The sequence below is a fragment of the Mobula hypostoma genome, chromosome 3, assembly GCF_963921235.1.
Source record: "Mobula hypostoma chromosome 3, sMobHyp1.1, whole genome shotgun sequence".
Lineage (NCBI taxonomy): Eukaryota > Metazoa > Chordata > Chondrichthyes > Myliobatiformes > Myliobatidae > Mobula > Mobula hypostoma.
Genome location: NC_086099.1, coordinates 179,626,867 through 179,652,363, shown reverse-complemented (window position 1 = coordinate 179,652,363; position 25,497 = coordinate 179,626,867). Strand labels below are relative to the sequence as shown.

The 25,497-nt window shown below is 43.9% G+C and overlaps 3 protein-coding genes across 7 annotated transcripts in view; 2 read left to right on the top strand and 1 right to left on the bottom strand.

Annotated features, from left to right (window-relative positions):
- The window catches only part of trdmt1 (tRNA aspartic acid methyltransferase 1), a 174,144-nt gene that overhangs the window by 78,279 nt on the left and 70,368 nt on the right, over positions 1-25,497 (top strand). The window lies entirely within an intron of this gene.
- Positions 1-25,497, bottom strand: part of LOC134344425 (type III intermediate filament-like) — an 88,132-nt gene that overhangs the window by 52,264 nt on the left and 10,371 nt on the right. The gene's annotated exons all lie outside the window — the stretch shown is intronic.
- The window catches only part of LOC134344424 (uncharacterized), a 108,722-nt gene continuing 92,924 nt past the window's right edge, over positions 9,700-25,497 (top strand). The window contains exon 1 of the mRNA XM_063044185.1: positions 9,700-14,481. Within this exon, the coding sequence (XP_062900255.1) occupies positions 10,981-13,995 (3,015 nt within the window). The 5' untranslated portion in view covers positions 9,700-10,980 and the 3' untranslated portion in view covers positions 13,996-14,481. The remainder of the gene's footprint in view (positions 14,482-25,497) is intronic.

Genomic DNA, 25,497 nt, shown 5'->3' with positions numbered 1-25,497 from the left:
ACTACAGTACAGAAACAGGCCCTAATCTGTGCCGGCCTGTTTTTCTGCCTCGTCTCATTTATCTGCACTATGACTATAGCCCTACGTACCTCTGTCATCCATGTACCTATCCAAACTGCTCTTAAAAGCTACATTTGAACCCCAATCTACCACTTACATTGGCAACTCATTTCACACTTGCACCATCCTTATCATGAAGGTTTTGGTGTCTTGAAAGACATTACAGTGGATAAGTTGGTAGGATTTATCCCAGGAAGCTGAGGGGGGAAGTAAGAGGGGAGAGTGCTGCAGTCCTGACAGAGATTTTCTTCGGTATGAACCAGTTGGGTTGAAGGGCCTGTTTCTGTACTCTAACCCTTTAGCCATTGGTGACGTGCTGGAAACCAAGAAAATAGCTAGTAGGGCAGCAAGGACAAGCCGGGAATGTAAAGGCCTGTGAGCCTTAAGTGGTATGACATTTTCTGGAAAAGATTATCAGGGACAGAATTTACTTGCATTTGGAAATGCATAGATTTAATTAGGGTGGTCAATATGGCTTTGTGCAGAAGTCCTGTCTCATAAATTTGATTGAATTTTCAAAGGAAACGTCAGATACTTCATGAAGTTAGTGCTGTGGTTGTCTACATTAAATTTCATGAAACATTTGACAAGCTCCTCAATATAATCTGGTCACATGGGATCAATGGTGAGTTTGTAAATTGAATCCAATACTGGTTTATAAGACTGTAAGACACTTGAGAAGAATTAGGCCATTTAGCCCATAGAGTCTGTTTTGCTGTTCAATCATGGCTGATCCTTTTTTCCGTTCCACAGCCCCACTCCCCATAACCTTTGATGCCGTGTCCAATCAAGGATCTTTCGAATTCTGCCTTAAATATATCCAATGGCCTGGTCTCCACAGTGGTAACAAATTCCACAAATTCACCACCCCCTAGCTAAAGAAATTGCTCTGTAACTCTGTTTTAAGTGGATGCCCCTTTATCCTGAGGCCATGTGCCCTCTTGACCTAGACTCCCCCACCATGGGAAACAACCTTTCAACATCTACTCTGTCTAGGCCTTTCAACATTTAAAACGTTTCAATGAGATACCTCCTCATCCTTCTAAATACCTGCGAGTACAGACCCAGAGCTATCAAATGTTCCTTGTATGATAACCTTTTTATTCTCGGAATCATCCTTGTGAACCTCCTCTGAAATCTCCCCAATATCAGCACACCTTTTCCTGGTGAAGAGCCCAAGACTGTTCACAATACTCAAGGTGCAACCACGCCAGTGCCTTATAAAACCTCAGCATCACTTCTCTACTCTTGTATTCTAGACCTCTTGAAATGAATACTAACATTGTATTTGCCTTCCTCACCACTGACTCTATCTGCAAATTGGCCTTTAGGGTGCTCTGCACAAGAATTCCCAAGTCCCTTTGCATCTCAGATTTTTGGATTACCTCCCATTTGGATAATAGCCTGCACATTATTTCTGCTACCAAAGTGCATGACCATGCATTTTCCAACATTTTATTTCATTTACCACTCTCTGACCTATTCTTCTAATCTGTCTAAGTCCTTCTACAGCCTACCTGTTTCCTCAGCATTACCTGATTCTCCACCAATCTTCGTATGATCTGCAAACTTGGCAACAAAGCCACCAATTCCTTCATCTAAATCATTGACATACAGCATAAAAAGAAGTGGTCCCAACATCCTGCAGAACACCCCTAGCCACTGGGAGCCAACCAGAAAAGAATCTTTTATTCCCACTAATTGCCTCCTACCCATCAGCTAACGCTCTAACCATGCCAGTAACTTCCCTGTAATACCATGGGCTCTTGACTTGGTAAGCAGCCTCATGTGTGGCACCTTGACAAAAGACCTTCTGAAAGTTTAAATATATAACATTCACAGCATCTCCTTTGTCTATCTGATGCGTAATCTCCTCCAAGAATTCTAACAGGCACCTCAGGCAAGATTTTCCCTTAACGAAACCGTGGTGACTTTGTACTATCTTGTCCTGTGTCACCAAGTACTCTATAAACTTATTCTTAAAAATTGACTCCAACATCTTCCCAACCACTGAGGTCAGGCTAACTGGTCTATAATTTCCTTTCTGCTGCTTCCCTCCTTTCTTAAGGAATGGGATAGCATTTGCAATTTTCCAGTCCTCTGGCACCATGCCGGAGTTCAATGATTTTTGAAAGATCATTACTAATGCCTCATCAATCTTTAACGTTACCTCTTTCAGAACCTATGGTGCAAAACTCATCTGGTCCAGGTGACTTATATAGCCTTTTTGAGCACCTTCTGCCTTGTAATAGTAACTGCAGTCACTTCTCTTCCCTCACATCCTTCAACATCTGGCACACTGTTAGTGTATTCCACAGTGAAGACTGGTGCAAAATATTTAATTCATCTGCCATCTCCTTGTCCCTGGTTATTATTTCTCATTTTCTAGCGGTCTACTCTCATCTCTCTTTTATTTTTTACATACTTGAAAAAGCTTTTATTATCCATTTTGATAATGTTTGCTAACTTGCTTTCATATTTAGTCTTAGATGATGAAGACACGTAGTCCCCTTTTATTGTCATTTAGTAATGCATGCATTAAGAAATGATACATTATTTCCTTCGGTGTGATATCACAAAAACACAGGCCAAACCAAGACTGAAAAAACTGACAAAACCACATAATTATACATATAGTTACAATCTTTTCCCTCCTAATGATTCTTTTAGTTGCTGTCTGTAGGATTTTAAAAGCTTCCCAATCCCACTTTTTTTTGCTTTTGCTTTTACATTCGCTCCGACTTCCCTTGTCAGCCACAGTTGTACTATTTTGTCATTTGAGTATTTCTTCATTTTTGGAATACATCTATCCTGCACCTTCCTCATTTTCCCCAAAGACTCATGCCATTGCTGCTCTGCTGTCAGCCCTGCCAGCATCAACTTCCAATTTACTTTGGCCAACTCCTCTCTCAAACCACTGTAATTTCCTTTACTCCACTGAAATACTGCTATGCCAGACTTTATTTTCTCCCTAGCAAATTTCAAGTTGAACTCAATCATGCTGTGATCACCGTCTCCTAAGGGTTCCTTTACCTTGAGCTCCCAAATCACCTCTGGTTCATTACATAACACCCAATCCACCATAGCTGATGATCCCCTAGTTGACTCAATGACAAGCTGCTCTAAAAAGCCATCTCATAGGCATTCAACAAGCATACTCTCTTGAGATCCATTACCAACCTGATTTTCCCGATTGGCCTGCATGATAAAATCTCCCATGACTATCATAACACTGCCCTTTTGACACACTTTTTCTATTTTCTGTTGTAGTCTGTGGTCCAGCTACTATTGGGAGGCCTGGTTATAACTGCCAATAGGTTCCTTTTACCCTTGCAGTTTCTTAAATCAACCACAGGATTTTAACATTTTCCGATCCTATGTCGCATCTTTCAATTGATTTGATACCATTCTTTACCAGCAGAGCCATGCCACCTCCTCTGCCTACCTTCCTGTTCCTCCAATACTATGTGTAACCTTGGACATTCAGCTCCCAACTACAACATCTTTCAGCCACGATTCATTGATGGCCACAATATCAATCTGTAAAAGTGCAACAAGATCATCCACCTTACTACTTATACACCGTGCACTGAGGTATGACACTTTGTGTGCTGTATTTATCACCCTTTTTGATTTTACATCCCTAATGCACTGATACTCACCCTCTTGGCTGCATTTTTGTCCTATCATCTGCCTGTCCTTTCTGACAGTCTGTCTGCATACACACTGCGCTGCTTTTTTACCATCCGTTCTATCCTGAGTCCCTTCATTCCAGTTCCCACCCCTTATCAAATTAGTGTAAACCTTCCCCAACAGCTCTAACAAACCTGCCTGTGAGGATGTTGGACTCCCTCTGGTTCAGGTGCAACCTGTCCCATTTGTACAGGTCATACCTGCCCCAGAAGAGGTCCCAATAATCCAAACCTGAAGCCCTGTCCACTGCACCATCTTCTCAGCCACACATTTATCTGCCAGATCATCCTGTTTCTACCCTCTCTGGTGTGTGGCACAAGTAGCAATCAAGAAATTAATACCCTGGAGGTCCTGCTTCTTAGCTTTCCACCTAGTTTTCTAAATTCTCTCTTTGAGACATCATTGCTTTTCATTTCTTTGTCATTGGTACCAGTATGTACAAAGACATTTGCCTGCTCTCGCTCCCTCTCTAAAATGCTGTGGATGTAACCTGAGACATCCCTGATCCTAGCATCTGGGAGGCAACATGCCATCCAGATGTCCTGTTCATGTCCACCGAATCTCCTGTCTGTTCCTCCGACTACTGAGTCCTCCATCACTAACGCTCCCCTCTTCTCCATCTTTACCTTCTGCACCATAGAACTATGCTCAATGCCAGTAACCTGGTCTCCGTGGTATTTTCCTGGGAGGTGAACCCCCACAACAGTATCCAAAACTGTATACTTATTATTGCGAGGAATGGCCATGGGTGCTGTGCTTTAACTGTCCATTCACATTTCCATTTTTCCTGACAATCACCTAGCCACCCACCTCCTGCAACTTAGGGTGACTACTTCCCTATAACTCTGACTCCTCCCTCTCCCATACAAGCGGAAGGTCATCCAGCTGCTGCTCCAGATCCCTAACACGGTCTTCAAGGAGCTGCAGCTGGATGCACTTCATGCAGATGTAGATCCCTGTGAGACTCTGCATCTTCCAGGACTCCAACATCCAGCAAGAAGAATAAACAACGGCCATTTACTACACTAAGTATAGCAAGAGAGAGAAAAAAAGAGAACCTTAACAGAAAATTACGCAGAGCCGGAGCCTCTTTCGACCCGAAGCCTCATTTGAGCCAAAGCCTGACACTCTACTCTTACTAATAGCCTACTCCCAGCAATAGTCACCTCACTTGTCCCTTCTATACTTTTATTTAATCACTGTGCTCTGCTCCTTCTGCTAATTGAGCTTCCGGAATTAGTTTCCAGCAGTCCAATGTCTACTCTTGCCTCTCTTTTACACTTTCTATATCTGAAAAAAAAAACACTGGTATCATTCTTGATATTATTGGCTATCTTACCTTCATATTTCATCTTTTCCTCTTTTATGTTGTTTTTTTAGTTGCCTTCTGTTGGTTTTAAAAAAATTCCCAATCCTCTAACCTCCCACTACTTTTGTTCTATTATATGCTTTCTCTTTTTTTAAAGCTGGCTTTGACTTCCCTTGTCAGCCATGGTTGCGTCATCCTGCCTTTAGAATACTTGCTCTTCTTTGTCATGTATCTATCCAGCGTCTTCCAAATTGCTCCCAGTAACTCCAAGATTGCTGCTCTGTTCTCAAACCTGCTAATGTCCCCTTCCAATCAACTTTGTCCAGCTCCTCGCTCATTCCTCTATAATTCCCTTTAGTCCACTGTAATACTGATACATCTGACTTTACTTTCTCCCTCTCAAATTGCAAGGTGAATTCTATCATATAATGATCACTGTTATTGAAATGTTCCAATACCTTAAGCTCTCTATTCATTGTGGTTCATAACACAACACCCAGTCAGTAATTGCTGATACCCTAGTGGGCTTAACCACAAGCTGCTCCAAAAAGCCATCTTGGAGGCAATTCACAAATTCTCTCTTGGGATCCATCACCAATCTAATTTTCACAGTCTACCAGCATTTTGAAATCCCCCATGATGAAAGTAGCATTGCCTTTTTTGACATGATTTTTCTATCTCCCACTATAATTTGTAGACCACATCCTGGCTACTGTTTGGAGGCCTGTAAATAATGTCTGTCAGGGCCTTCTTACCCTTGAAGTTTCTGAACTCAACTCAGAAGGAGTTTACATCTTCCAATTCCATGTCACCTCTTTCTAAAGATTTGATTTCATTTTTGACCAGCAGAGCCACTCCTCCTCTGCTTTCCTGCCTGCCCTTTCAATAGATTGTGTATCCTTGAACAGTAAGCTCCCAACTACAATCGTCTTTCACCCATGACTCCATGATACCCAGAATGTCATACCTGCCAATCTCTAATTGTGCTACTAGATCATCTACCTTATTTCCTATACTGTGTGCTTTCATCTATAACAGCTTCAGTGTGTATCTGACTGTAATTTCACCCTATCTTCTGCCAATCCTTCTTGACAGTTTCACGATATACTACCTCTGCTTGTAAACCAACATCATGAGCCTCAGCCTATCAGGCCAGTTTCCATTCCCCTGCCACATTAGATTAAACTCTCCCCAGCAGCTCTAGCAAACCTGCTCGTAAAGACATTGATCCCCCTTGAGTTTAGGTGCAGCCCGTCCCTTTTGTACAGGTCATACCCTAGAAGAAGTGCCAATGATCCACAAATCCGAAACCTGCCCTGCACCAGCACCTCAGCCACACATTCATCTTCCAAATCATCCTATTCCTGTATCCCTGGCATGTGGCACGGGCAGCAAACCAGAGATAGTTACCCTGGAGATCCTGCTTTTCAACTTTCTGCCTAGCTCTGTAAATTCTCTCTTTAGAACCTCCTCTCTTTTCTTTTCTTTGTCATTGGTACCAAAATGTACCAAGACATATGGCTGCTCACAATTTAGAATGCTGTGGACATGATCTGAGACATACCTGATCCTGTCAAATGTGAGGCAACATACCATCCTGGTCTACCTATCACATCCACAGACTCTCCTATTTACTCGCCTAACTTTGAAATCTCCTATCACCACGGCATTCCTTTTCTGCTCTCTCCCTTCTGAGTCACTGTGCCAGAGACCCAGTTGTTGTGGCTCGCTCCTAGTAGTTCATCTCCACCCAACAGTATCCAAAAAGGTGTACTTGTTACTGAGGGGATCAGCCACAAGGCTGCCTGTATCACTTTGATAATAAGACATTTATTATCAAAGTATGTATGCAGGATAAAACCCTGAGATTCTTCTTCACATAGACAGTCGCAAAAGAAATATCATGGAACCCATTCAAAGAAAACTTCAAGCACCCAACTTGCAAAAAAAGGAACAAATTGCAGAAAGAGCAAAAAATGAGGAAAAAACACACAGGACATATGTAACTCTCGCTTCGGTTAGCGGCTTAATCTAGGCCAAGCATAAGAAATCTTGTTTGGGTGGATGTTGCGCAATGTCCCATGTTACAAATCACTACCACGAAATAACAAACAGTACAGAATATGTGATTAAACGATTGAACTCTATACAGGTTTCCCCCGCCATCTGAAGGTAGAGCGTTCCTATGAAACAGTTCGTAAGCCGAAATGTCGTAAAGCGAAGAAGCAATTACCATTTATTTATATGGGAAAATTTTGTGAGCGTTCGCAGACCCAAAAATAACCTACCAAATCGTGCCAAATAACACATAAAACCTAAAATAACAGTAACATATAGTAAAAGCAGGAATGATATGATAAATACACAGCCTATATAAAGTAGAAATACTTCTCCACAATCATTACTGAACTGTTCTCCGTAGAGAAAATCTTGTGCAAGTGCCGTGGGCAGAAAATCTCACGCAAGTGCTGTTGGCAAAAACACGGCGCAAGCGCTCTCCAGTAACCTTTAAGCTATGAAGCTGCCAAATCATACCAAATAACGTGTAAAAATACACAGCTGATACAAAGTAGAAATAATGTATGTACAGTGTAGTATCACTTACCGGAATTGGGAAGACAGTGCCGAGCACACTGATGATGGTGTGTTAGACTGAGTTGTAGCAGGTTGGGTGGTGCAGTGGCCCCACCCTCCAGGCCACCGAGCGATACATTGCCGCGAAGCATGCAGGAACGCAGCGGTAGCCGAGAGGCACACAGCACATATTTAAGAAAAAAGCAGAAATAAACAAGCTAATTAATTAGGTGCTGCCTGACACGTAATTAATTAGCATGTTTATTTTGGTTTCTTTCTTAAAGATGTGCTGTGTGTCTCCTGGCTACCGCTGCATTCTCCGCGAATCGCGGGTTGGTGGGACACTGGAGTGTCATCTTGTCGTCTCTTTCCATTAGAGCATGCAGCTCATCTTCTCCTATGACTGCCTGCCTCGATGTCGAAGCTCAAGGTTCGTCATCTGCTGTGGCTGATGTGGAAGGCTTGCTTGACTGCTGAGCCTCGCGCATTTTTCTATCATACAGTTCTTAGTAAGGACTCAAACCATCTTGCAAATATCCCCTAAACTGACCTACTCTTTCAAAATTAAAGTTATACTTTATCATTACTCACTTGGTTTTGATTGTTATCCTTTTTTTCTTCCAATTGCATCAGCTCTTCACCTATCAGTTCTTGGTCATGGGATACCAAAACCTCTTCAACATCATGTTCGTCAGCTTCCACAAGCCAAACTCACTTAGTCCTTATTTCGTTCATCACGATCAAAACGCTTAATTATGTCTAGTTTTACGCTAAGTGTAACACCTTTACGAGCTCTTTCAGGCTTTTCCAATACCTTAGAACTCATCTTGCAAGCGGCTGCTCACAGGCTCGTGTTTAATAAAGGCCGTTCCGAATCCGGTGGAGAGCGGCTGCTCGGGGCGCAGGCTGCCTTTTATCGCGCGCTGCTTTTTTTCTGTAATACTGAAGACACCTTCTGAAAGCGAAGAGAGGGTACTAATGTAGGTCTTCCGTAACAGTGAGGTTTCGTAAAGCGAACGTTGGAAAAGCGGGCGACACCTGTAATTCTTCATTTGACTATATGGTTAGAAAAGAAGCAAAAAAAAGAAAAGGGCCCATTTTCATGAAACAGTCTAATGCACAACGTTGGAGCTCATGGTTCAGTCCACTGGTTCCCTGTCAACATCCTTCGCATGTAGCCGACCCTCAGACCCTCGCTCCAAGTTCACTCCATCTGGCGGTCTACCAGCTCTCTCCATTCGCGTCTTCACTCCTCATCTCTCTCTGGCAAAAGGCCATGAAATCCCTGCACCCAGACCCATAAGAAAGAACAACATGCCTCTCACTGGCTAACATACATTCATTCCAAAGGCCCCATTATGTCTAGTCATAACCCAAACATTGCTGCTACAGAGAAACCATTACCTTAGCAGTGAAATATTACAGAGAGGCCATGACATTAGCAGTGAAACCTTACAGCGTGTTACACATAAAACATCAAACCAGAATAACCAAAAAAGAAATGACCAGAAACATATAGAACATGAACTGCAGAGTCCAGTCCACAGACTGGTTAAACCTTGTCCAGGACCCAAAACTCCAGCACCATTCTTTGGCCGCAGCGAGCAAGATAGAGAGAGAGGTTGGTCAAATGAAGGCACCTTCCTCTGGCCGCAGCGAGCAAGATAGAGAGAGAGGTTGGTCAAATGAAGGCACCTTCCTCTGGCAGCAGTGAGCGAGATGGAGAGAGGGATTGGTCACATGCAGGCAGACAGCACTCAATATCGGCTCAGCTTTTGCTTTCATTCTTGTTGGTTTCAGTCTTACTTGATGCTTTAATCGGCAAAATCAGTGCAAGATGGAGCCGATCATGGACTCGCGCCTCGTCTTCAAGCTTCTTGGCCTCTAGGCCATACACTGTACTGAAACGTCACCGAGCTCCCGCGAAGACAGCAAAGTGCCTGATCACTCTATCAGCCTGAAAACACTCCATCAAAATGTAAATCACAGGTTCCAATCACATGCAGCTTAGTAGAAGATTCATATTTGACAGAACAAGAAGTAGCTTTGTGAACTGTCTGAAGGATGTCACTGTTGGTTGCGTTGTTCACTGGCGCCATCTTCTTTAGCCTCCTTTACCTGACACCTTCAGCTGCCTCCTGCAACCTAGAGGTGATTGTCTCCTTGTAGCTCTTATCTATCATCTCCTTAGTTTCCCTTGTGAGCCAAAGCTCCAGTTCTTAAACATGTTCTCTCAGTAGCTAGGTGCACCTGGTACAGATATGACTTTCTGGGAAGTTGGAGGTCTCCCAGAATTCACACATCCCATACAATAAGAAAACACATCCCTTGAAGCCACTCATGAGGGATTGGTGCACCTACCAGCTCCTGAGTGGTGTCAAGTGTTACGAGAATACACATAAAATTAAGATGTTTGCTGGCCTGGGCTAGCATCAGTGGCATCAGCAGTTGGTCTGCCACCTGCCCTCAGGGGAAGGAGAGATAAGGAACAATGGAGCAGCGTCTGGAGATGTGTAATGAAGGGATGTGGGAGGAAGAGCTGTCTGGAGCGGCTCCCCCCTTTGAGCCCTGAACTGTTTGAAGTGATGGACAGGCGATACCCCAGCAGGGGGATAAAAAGGGACAGGTTCGCTAAGACAGACACACACGCCACCCGAGGTAACGAGACCCTGGAAGCGGTACGCTTCTCACGAGTGGTGAGAAGTACCGGACAACGACAAGGGTGGAAACCCGGTGTGTGTCCGCCCTTGCCTGGGTGCCGGGTTCACTGCAGAGGATCGACCGCATCTGGAGGAGGGGTCACAGTCGGTGACCTCAGGTGACATCACCAAGGACCCGCCCAAAAAGCTGTTTGTGAGCCATCTCGCTGGTCTGTGAGCCATCCTGCTGGTCTGTGAGTGAAGCCGTTCTGAATGATGAGTTGTTCCTATTCTATCTCTCTCTTCCCCCACATTGTCCACCGCCATGGCAACGATTACTGCGAACTGAACTACTAAACTGGACTGAACTTTGAGTCATTTTGAAATTGGTCATTTACCCCTAGACAACGATAGAGCTTGATTGATGCTGTTATCTTAATTCTGTGCACATGTGTGTTTATCATCACTGAACTGTTGCATTTATTATCCTTTCGATTACTGTGTTGCTTGTTTCTGTAATAAAACTTTCTTAGTTCTAGTACTCCAGACTCCAACTGAGTGATCCATTTCTGCTGGTTTGGCAACCCAGTTACGGGGTACGTAACATAAGTGGGGTTCTCGTCCGGGATTTTGAACGCTAAATTTGGGACGGAGTAAATTGATTGGGTTAAAATTCCCGAAAGAAAGAAAAGACAAACAGCAGAAATGGAGGTTGAGGAATTTATAAAGGCGCCGACCTTGGAGGCATTAGAGGATGCCAGGAAATCGGAATTGATAGCTGTGGCAAAACGGGTGAATCTTGCTAAGGTGAAGTCGACAATGAGGAGAGAGGAGATACACAGAGCTATTGTAGAGCACTATGTATCTAAAGGTGTGTTTCCCCAAGGTGAGCTGGGGGAGGTGTCTATTGAAAAACCTGCTGGAGACGCGGTACAGGTACAGCTTGAAAAACTGAGACTCGAGCACGAGTTCCGGGTACGGCAGTTAGAAAGGCAGGAGAAAGAGAGAGAGTTAGAAAGGCAGGAGAAAGAGAGAGAGTTAGAAAGGCAGGAGAAAGAGAGAGAGTTAGAAAGGCAGGAGAAAGAGAGAGAGTTAGAAAGGCAGGAGAAAGAGAGAGAGTTAGAAAGGCAGGAGAAAGAGAGAGAGTTAGAAAGGCGGGAGAGAGAGAAAGAGGTAGAAAGGCAAGAGAGAGAAAGACAGTTGGAGAGAGAAGAGAGAGAGAGGGACAGACAGTTGGAGAGAGAAGAGAGAGAGAGGGACAGACAGTTGGAGAGAGAGGAGAAACAGAGGGAAAGGGAATTTGAGCTGGAGAAGTTAAAGATAAGGGCCGAGCAGGGGCTCGTGCCGAACCAAGGTGGAGGGTTCCGGGCGACCCAGGAGGTTAGGCTGGTTCCCCCATTTGACGATACCGATGTGGATCGGTACTTTCTCCACTTCGAAAAAGTAGCTATAAGTCAGGAATGGCCGAGGGATAAGTGGGTTGTCTTACTTCAGAGTGTACTGAAAGGGAAGGCCCAACAAGCTTACTCCGCCTTATCCGCGGAAGATGCCCAGAAGTATGAGGTGGTGAAGGAGGCCATCCTCAGGATTTATGAGTTGGTCCCGGAGGCATACCGGCAGAGGTTCCGGAATGCGAGGAAGCGGTGGGACCGCACGTATTTGGAGTTTGCTCGTGAGATGCAAACATATTGTGAGCGTTGGTGCGCCTCGAAAGGGGTAGAGGGGGATTATGACAGACTGCTGCAACTGGTTCTGATTGAGCAGTTTAAAGGTTGTGTCCCTGAGGGTATGAGACCCTACCTCGATGAGAAAGAGGCAGCCACGTTAGCCGCAACTGCTAAGTTAGCGGATGAGTATGCGTTGACGCATAAAATGAAGGTTGCCCCGAGTAAAGGCTACCAGAAGGGTAGTCAGGACGGCGGGGAGAGTCCGCCGGAAAAGTCAGAAAGTAAGCCGGGGACTAGTGAAAAGGATAAGGTAGACCGGGAGCAGTCTGGTCGGAAGTCTCCTGGGGTCGTCTGTTATAATTGTGGGAAAGTCGGACACTTTGCGTCCAGGTGCTTTGCCCCAAGGAAGGAGACGGGGAAAGGAAAAGCGGAAATTTTGAATGGCTGTATTGAGCTGTTAAGCGAACCGCTAGGGAAGGACAGGTCTGAAAAAGTCCAGGAAGGGCGCGAGAGGTTTATCTCGGCCGGACTGGTGTCAGTGAAAAAGAGGTTAAGACCAGTTCCAGTGCGGATCTGGAGAGACACGGGAGCGTGTCAGTCATTGATATTGAAGAGTGTATTAGAGTTTAGCTCAGAGACCCAGACTGGGGAGGTAGAGGTCAAAGGTGTTGGGGAAGGGACAGAGTCAGTCCCTTTGCACCAGATACACTTACAGAGCAACCTGGTCTCTGGACTAGTCACGATTGGGGTGAGGTCCGAATTACCGATGAAAGACGTGGAAGTCTTGCTCGGTAATGACATCGCCGGAGGAATCGTGTTCCCAGTCGTGAGATTGACGGGTCAGCCTGCCAGCATGGAGGCCCCGCCCGCGATGGTGAATTTGGCTGAAACATTTCTGCCAACCTTGTATGAGACAGGGTGTAGTGAGATAAGAGGTAGTGAGGGAGCTGGGACGGACGTAGCAGTAGCCAGGAAAGAATTTGTGCAGACGCAGGAGCGAGACGAGGGGCTGATGGTTTTGGCCGAGACCGCTCTCTCTGACACAGCCTTGACAAGCTATTGTGCGGATAAGGAGGTGCTAAGGAAGAAAGGGAAATCAAGTACAGCATCCGCAGATGAGGAGTGGGGGGTGGTGCAAAAGAGTTATGGGGATGAGGTTTTTAACATGGCCCACGAGGTACCCCCCGGTGGACATTTTGCGGTGCTGGAGGAAACAGTTGGTGGAATCATGAAAGAGAGTTACCGGCTGCCCAGGGGGAAAAATGTTATTGATCATGACCGACGCGAACTGAGACGGTCACCGGCTTTTGATATGCTAACAAACCTAGTCGGTGTTAGCGTGGAAATCAATGAAGCTAGGGGCCCCCTGATAAGAGGAAAAAACCATTTTGAAAAGATTAGGATGGGATCGGTCAGATGGGAGAAGGCTATTGTTTTGGCCAGGTCTACTGATAAGGTCTCTCCCTTAATCCCCGAAGGAGTAATTAAACGACTCGCACCCATGTGTTTGATTGTCCCGAGGAAATGCAAAGAACTGGGACGTTGGGTTATGTCTGTTACAATAGGGCAGCCAAGCAAACAACACCCATATTTTTTGAGTAATTCAGTGACTAAAGGGCTGATGAACACAGAGGTGTGTATTGGCAATTTAACACGGCTGTCTGAAGCCAGCGTGATAGTGAGCCTTGGAAAAAATGAATTCGGCCACACGAGAGTCACTTACCTGGGAATTGTGGTGACACAGGGGCAGCTGGCAGTGATGCAAGCTACAGTGCAGGCTATCGCTGACCTCCCAACCCCGACAGACAAGAGGGCCCTCAGAAGGCTCTTGGAGATGGTGGGGTACTGCAGGAAGTTTTGCAATAACTCTGCGGTCAATACCCGTCCCCCTCCTACTAAGCCCTTGCGAGGGAAAATTGAGTCGGAATGGGACGACCCTTGTTGTTGTGGTCCGGGACAAAACCAAATGAGAGGTTACATTGGTCGCAATTCATCAGTGTTTTTGGCCACTATGAAGTTTGCTGAGTTGGAGCCTGGTCTAAGGGATTATTAATAACACGTGTAAAAGGAACAGAAAATGTGATGACTGTCTGTCAAGGTGTTGACAATTTCAAATTCTCTGTATTAGCTAAATAACTGTTAAAGATGTATATTGTGTATGTATCAGATAATGTAGTCATGTTTGTAATTTTTACCTCCCGGTAAAAATCCTTAAAGGGGGGAAGTGTTACGAGAATACACATAAAATTAAGATGTTTGCTGGCCTGGGCTAGCATCAGTGGCATCAGCAGTTGGTCTGCCACCTGCCCTCAGGGGAAGGAGAGATAAGGAACAATGGAGCAGCGTCTGGAGATGTGTAATGAAGGGATGTGGGAGGAAGAGCTGTCTGGAGCGGCTCCCCCCTTTGAGCCCTGAACTGTTTGAAGTGATGGACAGGCGATACCCCAGCAGGGGGATAAAAAGGGACAGGTTCGCTAAGACAGACACACACGCCACCCGAGGTAACGAGACCCTGGAAGCGGTACGCTTCTCACGAGTGGTGAGAAGTACCGGACAACGACAAGGGTGGAAACCCGGTGTGTGTCCGCCCTTGCCTGGGTGCCGGGTTCACTGCAGAGGATCGACCGCATCTGGAGGAGGGGTCACAGTCGGTGACCTCAGGTGACATCACCAAGGACCCGCCCAAAAAGCTGTTTGTGAGCCATCTCGCTGGTCTGTGAGCCATCCTGCTGGTCTGTGAGTGAAGCCGTTCTGAATGATGAGTTGTTCCTATTCTATCTCTCTCTTCCCCCACATTGTCCACCGCCATGGCAACGATTACTGCGAACTGAACTACTAAACTGGACTGAACTTTGAGTCATTTTGAAATTGGTCATTTACCCCTAGACAACGATAGAGCTTGATTGATGCTGTTATCTTAATTCTGTGCACATGTGTGTTTATCATCACTGAACTGTTGCATTTATTATCCTTTCGATTACTGTGTTGCTTGTTTCTGTAATAAAACTTTCTTAGTTCTAGTACTCCAGACTCCAACTGAGTGATCCATTTCTGCTGGTTTGGCAACCCAGTTACGGGGTACGTAACACAAGGTAACCCCGAAATGTGCCAAGAATTCCTGGTACAACAAGGATTCCTAGTACAATGCTCCTTGGCTTTCGAGTTACAGCCATCCAAGTTTCCATTGATATCGAGTAAGGCAGCCTGTATCATCTCACTCCTTACTGGAAGAGCTCTTGCCTGGACCACAATATTCTGGTTTTACCTGTCTGTGCCAGTGTAGACCTCTTTTCAGAGATTTTGAGGACGCTGTTCTATCACCCCTCCAAAGGACATGGGTCTGTGATACACCTCCTCAACTTGCACCAGGAAAATCAGTCTGTCGCCAATTATTCCACAGAAATTCGCACCTCAGCCACAGAGAGCATTCGGAATATGGAAGCACTAACTGATCTATTCCATAAAGGATTGAGTGATGAGTTAAAAGATCTCTGTGGCCCAAGACCCGATGGAGGATGTAGAGAGTCCTATGGAGCTGGTGATTCGACTCAATAACCTATTAATGGAAAGTAGAAAGGATAGATGAAGGGGATTATTCCAAAGAGATTCTCCTTCTGGCTATCCGCTGTCCTCTGTTATTCTCCACGCTGGAAATGTTCCTCGACTAACTCTGAGGAGCCTATGTAAATAGGCCGAACTTGGCTCTTGTGAGCCAAAAGGGAGAGAAGAAGGAAAGAGGTTCCGCCCTTAGTATAGAGTGTCTGGACATTATTGGACCTCTTGTCCTTAGCAGTCGTGAAGCTCCTGAGACCATCCAGCATAGGGAGGGCTGTGACGATTGATAGCCTCACTCCCAGTTCATCTCTCTCTGGAGTGGTGCACCCTTTGTCATTTTCATGGGCAGACTGAAAACATTCCCTGAACACCTCTATTGACTCCAGTGCAGCGGTGAATTTTTTGTACCTTGGACTGGCCAGAAGATTGAAAATCCCCTTTTCAGTGGGTCGTTGGAATAGCTCTGGATGGGAGACTTTTGGTGCCGGGGCAGATAACCACCAAACATCCCTGCTGAAGCTCAATATTGGCCAGGATGTAGAATCAATCCAGCTCCATCTCATTCACTCCCAAGATGTACGACTCATTCTGGGTCATCCTTGACCGTTGTCTCAACATTTGAGAGTCAATTGGAGAAGTCATCTGGGCTAGTCAAACCAGTGCGAAAAGAAGTGCCTCCAAAATGGCGCTGAGGCACCTTCGGAGGTACCTCCTGAAATATCTCCTTCGTTAACTTCTGAGATAACTTCCGAGGCTACCTGGAAGACAACTTCCAAGACTACTTCCGACCTGCCTCTGGATTACCTATTGAGCCTTCTATCTCTTAACCCTAGTGCATCTGATTAGTCTAGAGTACCTCCAGAATATTTAGACCCGCTGAAGGTCTTCGGCAGGAAAAAGTACTGAGAAAGAAGGGGGAAGGTGCCAGTATAAAAATGTGGGGCGGGGATGAGAGGGGAAGGAAGCTAGCTGGAAGGTAATTGGTAAAGCCAGGTGGGTTGGAAAGGTCGAGGGCTAGAGAAGAAGGAATCTAATAAGAGAGGAGTGTGTACAACAGGGGAAAGGAAAGGAGGAGGGGACCCATGACGAGGTGAAAAGTGAGAAGATTTAAAAGGCAAGAGTGGGGAATAGAAGGGGGCGAGTGGGATTTTTTTTTACTGGTATGTGAAATCTGTATTATTCCATTAGTGGGAAGTTTAACTCCTCCACCCTGAGGGTGGCCTCATCCTGGCACAAGAGCAGACCATGGATTAACATGTGAGAATGGGAATTGGAATTAAAATGTTTGATCTGATAAGTTCCGCTTTTGGTGGATGGAGCAGAGATGCTCGATAAATCGGTCCCCTAATTTACAACGGGTCTCACCAGTGTAGAGGAGGCTGCATCCGGACACAATAGACAACCCCATCAAATTCGCAAGTGAAGTGTTGCCTCACCTTGTAGGACTGTTTGGGGCCTGAATGGGTGAGGGAGGGGTAAATGGGCACATGTAGTACTTCGGCTGGTTGAAGGGATAGTACTGGGGAGGACATTAGTGCTGTCGGATGAATGGACAAAGGAATCATGGAGTGAGTGATTCCTGCAGAAAATGGAGAGGGAGGGAGAGGTAATGATACGTTTGGTGGGAGGGTCTCTTTAGAGATGGTGGAAGTAGTGGATCTATTGCAGTATTTTGCAGTCGGAAGCCTTGCAATTCTCATGCCAGACAAAGCTGGTCAGGACACTGTTGATAGTGAGGCAACACTTCAGCTGCAAGTCTGTCAGGGCCATTTACTGTGTCTGGTGATCTTGTTGTGGCCTCCTCTACGTCGCTGAGATGTGACATAGATTAAGGGTCCACTTCGTTGAGCACCTTCACTCTATCTTCGACAAAAGTTGAGATTTCCCAGTGGGCAGTCTTTTCAATTTGACTTCCCATTCCCATTCCCATTCCCACATGTTGGTCCATGGCCTCCTCTTCTGCCAGGAAGAGGCTAAACTCAGGTTGGATGAGTGACTGGGCTAGGGGTAAATAGGTGGGTTATTGGGCTGGAAAGGCCTGCCCTGGGTTGTATCAATCAATCAATCAATAAATAAATGAACAAACAAGCAAACAGATAGCTAGATAATAAACAGATAAATAAAACAGATAAATAAGTAAAAGGCCAGTGAATTAAAACTGAATAAAAGTATTTATAGTGCAAGAATATATATGTTTGATTTTTCCTTAATCTAAGATTGAGGTGATTGAGGGAGCAGCACAGATGTGAAGTTAAGGCCTTCATAGATCAGCTATGATCAAATTAAATGCTGGGCCAGAGTTATAGGTCCTAATGGACTCCTATTTTTTAATGTTCTTGTTTTATGTTCTCAGTTTTAAATGTTTGACCTTTTTGTACTCAAACAATTCTGAACTTAGGACATCCAATCCTGAAAAATGTTCACTCAGCATAAACTCTGCAAATCCTTTTTTAAGTATTGCATGTTGGAATATCATCACTTTCTGTCGTCTGAAATCTTGTGTGCACAGACAAATTTTTCTGAATCCTTCTTGGCTAACAGCCTCAATCTAGTGACAGCAAGAAGCACAGGCTCCTTGGCTACAAAGATTTGAACAACACATTTCTGAGCAAATCTCTGAACAACTGCAGTAAGGCTTCCTTTTTCATGAGGCCAACTTCCTATTTTCCTTCCCAAATATTTCTCGTCATGTTTCCTTTCTGAATTTGTTGAATAAGTACATCAAGATCCCTGTGCCCATTCACATACATTCACTAATTTCTCACTGTTCGTAAAATATGTTAGACTTTGTCTTTGAGGCAAAGAAAGATGCAGGCCATTTGGCCCTCTGAGTCTGCGCTATCCAACATGCATCCAGTTTTTCACTAATTCTGCCCTAAGTATTCCCTTCTTACCATATTCTTCCAAGTTTCACTACTCAATATAATTCTAGGCAAATTACAAATGCCAATTAACCTACTGACCCACATATTTCTAGATGTGGGATGAAGCTGCAAAAGCCAGAGAAAGAAAAACATATGCAGTCACAGGGAGAAAGTGTTGAGAGTGACTGTCTTCACAATCCTTTCAGGCATTGGATTCCATTTGTCTGATGGAAATAATTTCCTCTCCTCTCCTCTAAATCGTTGTTGTGATCGGATTTATATCTCCTGATTAATTGATCTCTATTCCCAGGAAATAGGTCCATTAGCCTATAGAACATTGAACAGTAACCACACAGGAACAGGCTTTTCATCCCATTGTGTCTGTGCTGAACATGATACCATCTTAATCTAAATATCTTCTACCTGCGCATGAGCCTAACCCTCCATTCCCTATACAAGCATCTGCCTTTCTAAAAGCCTTTTAAACGCCACTACCAGAATCAGAATCAGGTTTATTATCACCGGCATGTATCGTGAAATTCGTGAACTTGGCAGCAGCAGTTCAATGCAAAACATAATAAAGAAGAAGAAGAAAAAAAAACAAAATAAAATAATAATAATAAATAAGTAAATCAATTACAGTATACCTACATTGAATAGATTAAAAATCGTGCAAAAAACTGAAATAATATATATTAAAAAAGTGAGGTTATGTCCAAGGGTTCAATGTCCATTTAGGAATTGGATGGCAGAGCATAAGAAGCTGTTCCTGAATCGCTGAGTGTTTGCCTTCAGGCTTTGGTACCTCCTACCTGATGGTAACAATGAGGAAAGGTCATGGCCTTGGTGCTGGAGGTCCTTAATAATGGATGCTGCCTTTCTAAGACCCCGCTCCTTGAAGATGTCCTGGATACTTTGTAGGCTAGTACCCAACATGGAGCTGACTAAATTTACAACCCTCTGCAGCTTCCTTTGATCCTGTGCAGTAGCCCTTCCCCCACCCCTTACCGGACAGTGGTGTAACATTGCTCTCCATGGTACATCTATAGACATCGTTGAGTGTATTTGTTAACATACCAAATCATTTCAGACACCTAATGAAGTATAGCTGCTGTCTTGCCTTCTTTAGACCCGGCTGGTGTCGTAGTGACATCAGCGTCGGACTTCAGGATGAAAGGTCCCGGGTTCGAATCCAGCCAGCTGGCTCCCCTGCACGCTTTCCACCCGTGCTAGGTTACGAGCTGGTGATCTCTTTGGAAACTCACCCGGCAGAAAGCAATGGCAAACCACTGCTCTAACTTGCCTCGTATGCGAATCCCCACTACATTAGAGAGGTGTGGAGGGAAATTGTCCGCTAACCGGAGAAACTCCAGGTGCGACGTACCTTTCCTTTCCTTTTCCTTGCCTTCTTTATAACTGCATCGATATGTTGGACCAGATTAGATCCTCAGAGATCTTGACACCCAGGAACTTGAAACTGCTCACCCTCTCCACTTCTGATCTCTCTATGAGGATCGTATGTGTTCCTTCGTCTTACCCTTCCTGAAGTCCACAATCAGCTCTTTCGTCTTACTGACTTTGAGTGCCAGGTTGTTGCTGCAACACCACTCTACTGGTTGGCATATCTCACTCCTGTATGCCCCTATCTGAGATTCTACCAACAATGGTTGTATCATCAGCAAATTTATGGCTGGTATTTGAGCTATGCCTAGCTATACAGTCATGGTCATCTTATCTGCCTCTACCTATACCCCTGAAAACATGGTACAGACATTTACCATTTTCTTTAAAAAAATTCGCTCGCACATCTCCTTTAAACTTCCTCCCTCTCACTTTAAAACTAGCATTTTAAAGTGAGAATGGGTTCCAACTCTATCTACACTTCTCATAATTGTATAAAATTCTATTCTGTCTCCCTTCAGACTCCAATATTTCAGAGAAGGCAATCCAAGTTTGTCCAACCTTTCCTTGTAGTTAATACTCTCTCGGTCAAATCATGGTGAATGTCTTCTACACCCTCTCCAAAGCCTCCACATCCTGTCTGTAATGGAAGTCTTATGCAGCTGTCTGGTCTTATGTTGCCTCCTGAATAAAATCACTGTCTTAAATTTTTAATTATTCATACTTTGGAAAGGTTTTTGTTACGGTGACATTTAAGAGATTATTGAACAAAATAGTTTTGGGTATAATATACTGGCTTGGATTCAGGGTTGGTTTATGAAAGGAGGTAAATGAATCATTTTCATTTTATATGGCTAATGTAGTGGAATCTGGCGAATTGGAGCAGTTACTTATTTGGGACAACCCTTAAAGAGGAAAAACTGGTTGAGAAAACAGCCAGGATTCCCTTCATTTACTTGAGACACTGCTGCTTAATTGGGAGAGGAGACTTGCCAAATAGTTTCTAACTAGCATCAGATGTGTACACCTGTGTGGTCGTTAGGCACACCACCATGTTTAGAACGAACAGTTTTTAAATAACATTTCCTTGTGCTTGTGTTAAAAATTCTGTGATTATTGTCACTGATTGTTTGGCAGGAATTAAGCAGTAAGATAATTCAGAACTGTTTTGCTCACTGTGGTTTCAAGCTTTCAAGCTTGGAGATGTCAGAAATAGCATTAAGGAATAAACAGTTTTTAAACAGCCTCAGTTACATGTGCTTTTGATATGTTATCCATTTGGAATGCTGGACCAATTCAAAAAGCAATGTTGTTTTGAAATGTTTTCTTTTTATTTTGACTTTATGCAGTAAGGCAATGAAAGTAGTCCATTATCAGCACTAGTTGTCTGTTCTGACTTGATTCATTTACTGTTAATCGAAAGAGCTCAGCAGTGATTAATTCTTCTGTGGATAACCATTAGAAACTCATACACAGTTTTATAATACTGTCGGGGAAGATGCCAGAATAAAAAGTTGGGGGGAGTGGAAGGTGGACAGCTAAAAGGTGATAGGTGAAGCCAGGTGGGTGGGAAAGATAAAGAACTGGAGAGGAAGGAATCTGACAGGAGCAGATAGCGGAACATAGAAGAGAGGGAAGGGGGAGACCCAGGGGGAGATGACAGACAGGTGAGAAGAGGTAAGAACCCAGAGGGAAGGGGGAAGGAAATTTTTTCCCCCAAAGGAGATATCTATATTATTGCAGAAGTTTAGGGCAACCTAGACAGAATATAAGGAGTTGCACCTCCACCCTGAGGGTGGCCTCATCGTGCAACAAGAGGAGACAATGGACTGGCATGTCAACATGTCTACACTAGGTGACTTCACATTTGTAGTCAATGTGAAGAACATGGCACCATGCGCTGAATTCATCCATCGATAGCTATTATGAACTAATACAGATTTATAGTATTGTAGTAGTATTGATAGTGTTCTAATTTGTTCTGTATTTCATTTAACTACATCATTTGTTACTTAGTTAAACATTAATTTGTTTCTTATACCTTTTTAACTATTTCCATGAAACTTCAACTAATTGGGGCAGCTCTTAATTGGGCCAAAATGTATTGGTCCTGATGTGATGTAATTAACTGGAATCCACTGTGGTGTCCCAGAATCTGTGCAGATGTCCCAGTAGGTTAAGATCTATATCATTATGTTTTGATGAAGGCATCGAATAATGCATTCACATTTGTTGATGACACAAAACCAGTCATAAGTAGGACTCAAGAGTGATTTCCAGGGAATATAAGGAGGGTTAAGTGTATGGGCAGGAATCTGCCTGACCGGATGTAATGTAAGGAAAGATTCTGAGAGAGAATGTTTTAAAAAGAGAGGCCTCACCATTGTCAAGTACAACTTCAAAATAACATCCCATCTCCTGTACTCAATATTTTGATTTATGAAGGCCAATGTGCCAACAGCTTTTTTTACAACCCTATCTACTTGAGCTGCCACTTTCAATGAATTATGAACCTGTATTCCCAGATCCCTGTATTCTACCACACATCCCAATTTCCTACTGGACAGTGTGTAAGTCCTACCCTGGTAGGTCTTACTGAAATGCAACACCTTGTACTTGTCTGCATTAAATTTTCAGCCCATTTTTCCAGCTGGTCCACATCCCACTACAAAGTCTGATAGTCCTCCTTACACCGAATCTTGGTGATCCAGTTAATTGTATTGTCATGCAGATCATTGATATAGATGACAAACAACAATGGACACAGCACCGATCCCCTGTGGCACTCCAATAGTCACAGGCCTCCAGTCAGAGAGGCAACGATCTGCTATCACACCCTGGGTTCTTCCATAAAGCCATTATATAATCCAATTTACTACTACATTTTCAACGCCGAGAAATTGAACTGCCTTGACCATGCGGGACTTTGTCAAATGCCTGCTTAGGTCCACGTAGACAATATCTACTGCCTTGCCTTCATCAACTTTCCGGGTAACATCCTTAAAAAACTGTAAAACATTGATTAGAGTTGACGTACCATGCACAATGCCATGTTAACTATCTCTGATCAGTCCACGTCAATCCAAATACCTATTTAGTAGGTCCCTTGGAATACCTTCCAATGAATTTCCCAACACTGATGTCAGGCTCACCAGCTTATAAATTCCTGGTTTATTTTTAGAGCCTTTCTTAGACAGTGGAAAAACATTAGCTATCTTCCAGTCCTCTGGTACCTCGTCTGTTGCTAAGGATGATTTAAATATCTCTGCTAGGGCTCCTGCAATTTCTGCACTTGCCTCCCACAGAATCCGATGGGACCTCTTGGCAGGCCCTGGGGATTTATCCACCTAATTTGCCTCAAGACACCAAACACCTCCTCACCTGTAATCCGTCTTAGATCCATGACCCTGAAGCTTCTTGCTTCACTTCTCTCAATTTTGTGCTGTCTCCTGAGTAAATACAGATGCAAAAAAAATTCCACTTAAGATCTCCCCCATCTCTTTTGGCGCCTTGCATAGATGACAACTCTAAGGGACCAGTTTTGTCCCTTGCAATCCTTTTGCTCTTAACATATCTGTAAAATCTATCAGGATTCTTCTTCACCTTGTCTGCTAGGACAACTTCATGCTTACTTTTAGACCTTCTGATTTCTTTCTTACATTCTTCTTCTCTTGCATTTCTTATACTCCATAAGGACTTATTTGTTCCTACTTTCCATACCTGCTATGCACATCCTTTTGTTTCCTATCTCAATATCTCTTCAAAACCAAGGTTCACTAAAACTTGCTGACTAAGAGTCCTGACGAAGGGTCTCGGCCTGAAACGTCGACTGCGCCTCTTCCTATAGATGCTGCTTGGCCTACTGGCGTTCACCAGCAACTTTGATGTATGTTGTTCACTAAAACTGTTATCTTTTCCTTTAATTCTGACAGGCACTTACAAGCTTCGTACTCTCAAAATTTTACTTTTGAAGGCCTCCCACTTAGCAAGTACACTTTTGCTAGAAAGTAGCCTGTCCCAATCCACACTTGACAGATCCTTTCTGATACCATCAAAATTGGACTCTAAAGTGCATTCCGTATATCAAGCATCTTCTTGGTGAAGCAATCATCCATAAAATCCCTTCCAAATTTCTATTCTATTGATGTCACCCAGAATTTTGAATATCTCAGTCAAGTCTATTCCTTTAGCCTACTTTGCAATCTCACCCTGTTCCGCTTCAGAGTAAAGAAATCTATTTAATTATGCTCTCCTCATGGCTGCAGTGTTACAGCCTAGACAATGTCCTGATGAATCTCCTTTGCACTTCCTCGAGTGTAATCACATCCTTCCTATAGTGTGCTAATCAGCAGGTGTGAGTACTATACCTAACTCATAATATACTTACAAATTTGTATTGTGGTAACATAAATGAAATTAAAGATTGAGTTGCTGCCACATCTGACCTGTCATGGGTTTACAGGGAATATTTCAGGAGACTGAGCACATAACCCCAGGGAGCAGTCACGTTGGGGATCAGGGTGGATGAAGTGTTCTAACTCTTCCTGACAATTTGAGGTATGCTGGTAAGGAAATCTGGAAGTCAGTTCAGGAGTTCAGAAATGGGCTTATTTGGTATTGTTGATTTGGCAGTTGGATAGGAAACTGAGTGATAGGGCTGAGGAATGGGTAGGTGGTGTACAAGCAGAGGCAGACTGTCAGGAAGGACAGGTAGATGATAGGGCAGAATTACTATATGTGGGTTGAGTTCCAGTGTAATGGGACAAAATTGAAACAGGTGACTTAATACAGGACTGAAGAAGTTATATTTGCATGATTATAGTATATGGAATAAGTTAGATGATCTTGTAACACGATTAAAGATTGGCGGTTATGAACTTGTGGGCATCACTGAGTCACGGCTGAACGAAGATTATAGTTCGGAGCTTAACATTCAAGAATACACATTGTATCAAAAGGACAGGCAGGTTGGCAGAGGGGTGGCATGGTTCTATTGGTAAAAAATAAAATAAGATCCTTAAAAAGAGGATTGTGGACAGCGAGGAAGGCTTTCAAAGCTTGCAGAGGGATCTGGAGCAACTGGAAAAATGGGCCAGAAAATGACAGATGGAATTTAATGCAGACAAGTGTGAGGTGTGGCATTTTGGAAGGACAAATCAAGGTAGGACATACACAGTAAATGGTAGGGCACTGAGGATTGCGGAGGAACAAAGGGATCTGGGAGTTCAGATGCATAATTCCCTGAAAGCGGCGTCACAGGTAGACAGGGTTGTAAAGAAGGCTTTTGGCATCCTGGCATTCATAAATCAAAGTATTGAGTACAGGAGTTGGGATGTTATTGTGAAGTTGTATAAGACATTGGTGAGGCCAAATTTGGAGTATTGTGTGCAGTTCTGGTCACCTAACTATAGGAAGGATATCAGTAAGATTGAAAGAGTGCAGAGAAGATTTACTAGGATGTTGCCGGGTCTTCAGGAATTGAGCTACAGGGAAAGGTTGAACAGGTTAGGACTTGGAGTGTAGAAGTATGAGTGGAGATTTGATAGAGGTTTACAAAATTATGAGGGGTATAAACAGAGTAAATGCGAGTAGGCTCTTTCCATTTAGATTAGGAGAGATAAATATGAGAGGACATGGTTTTAGGGTCAAAGGGGAAAGGTTTAGTGGGAACATTAGGGGGAACTTCTTCACTTAGAGTGTGGTGGGAGTGTGGAACAAGCTGCCATCTGTTGTGA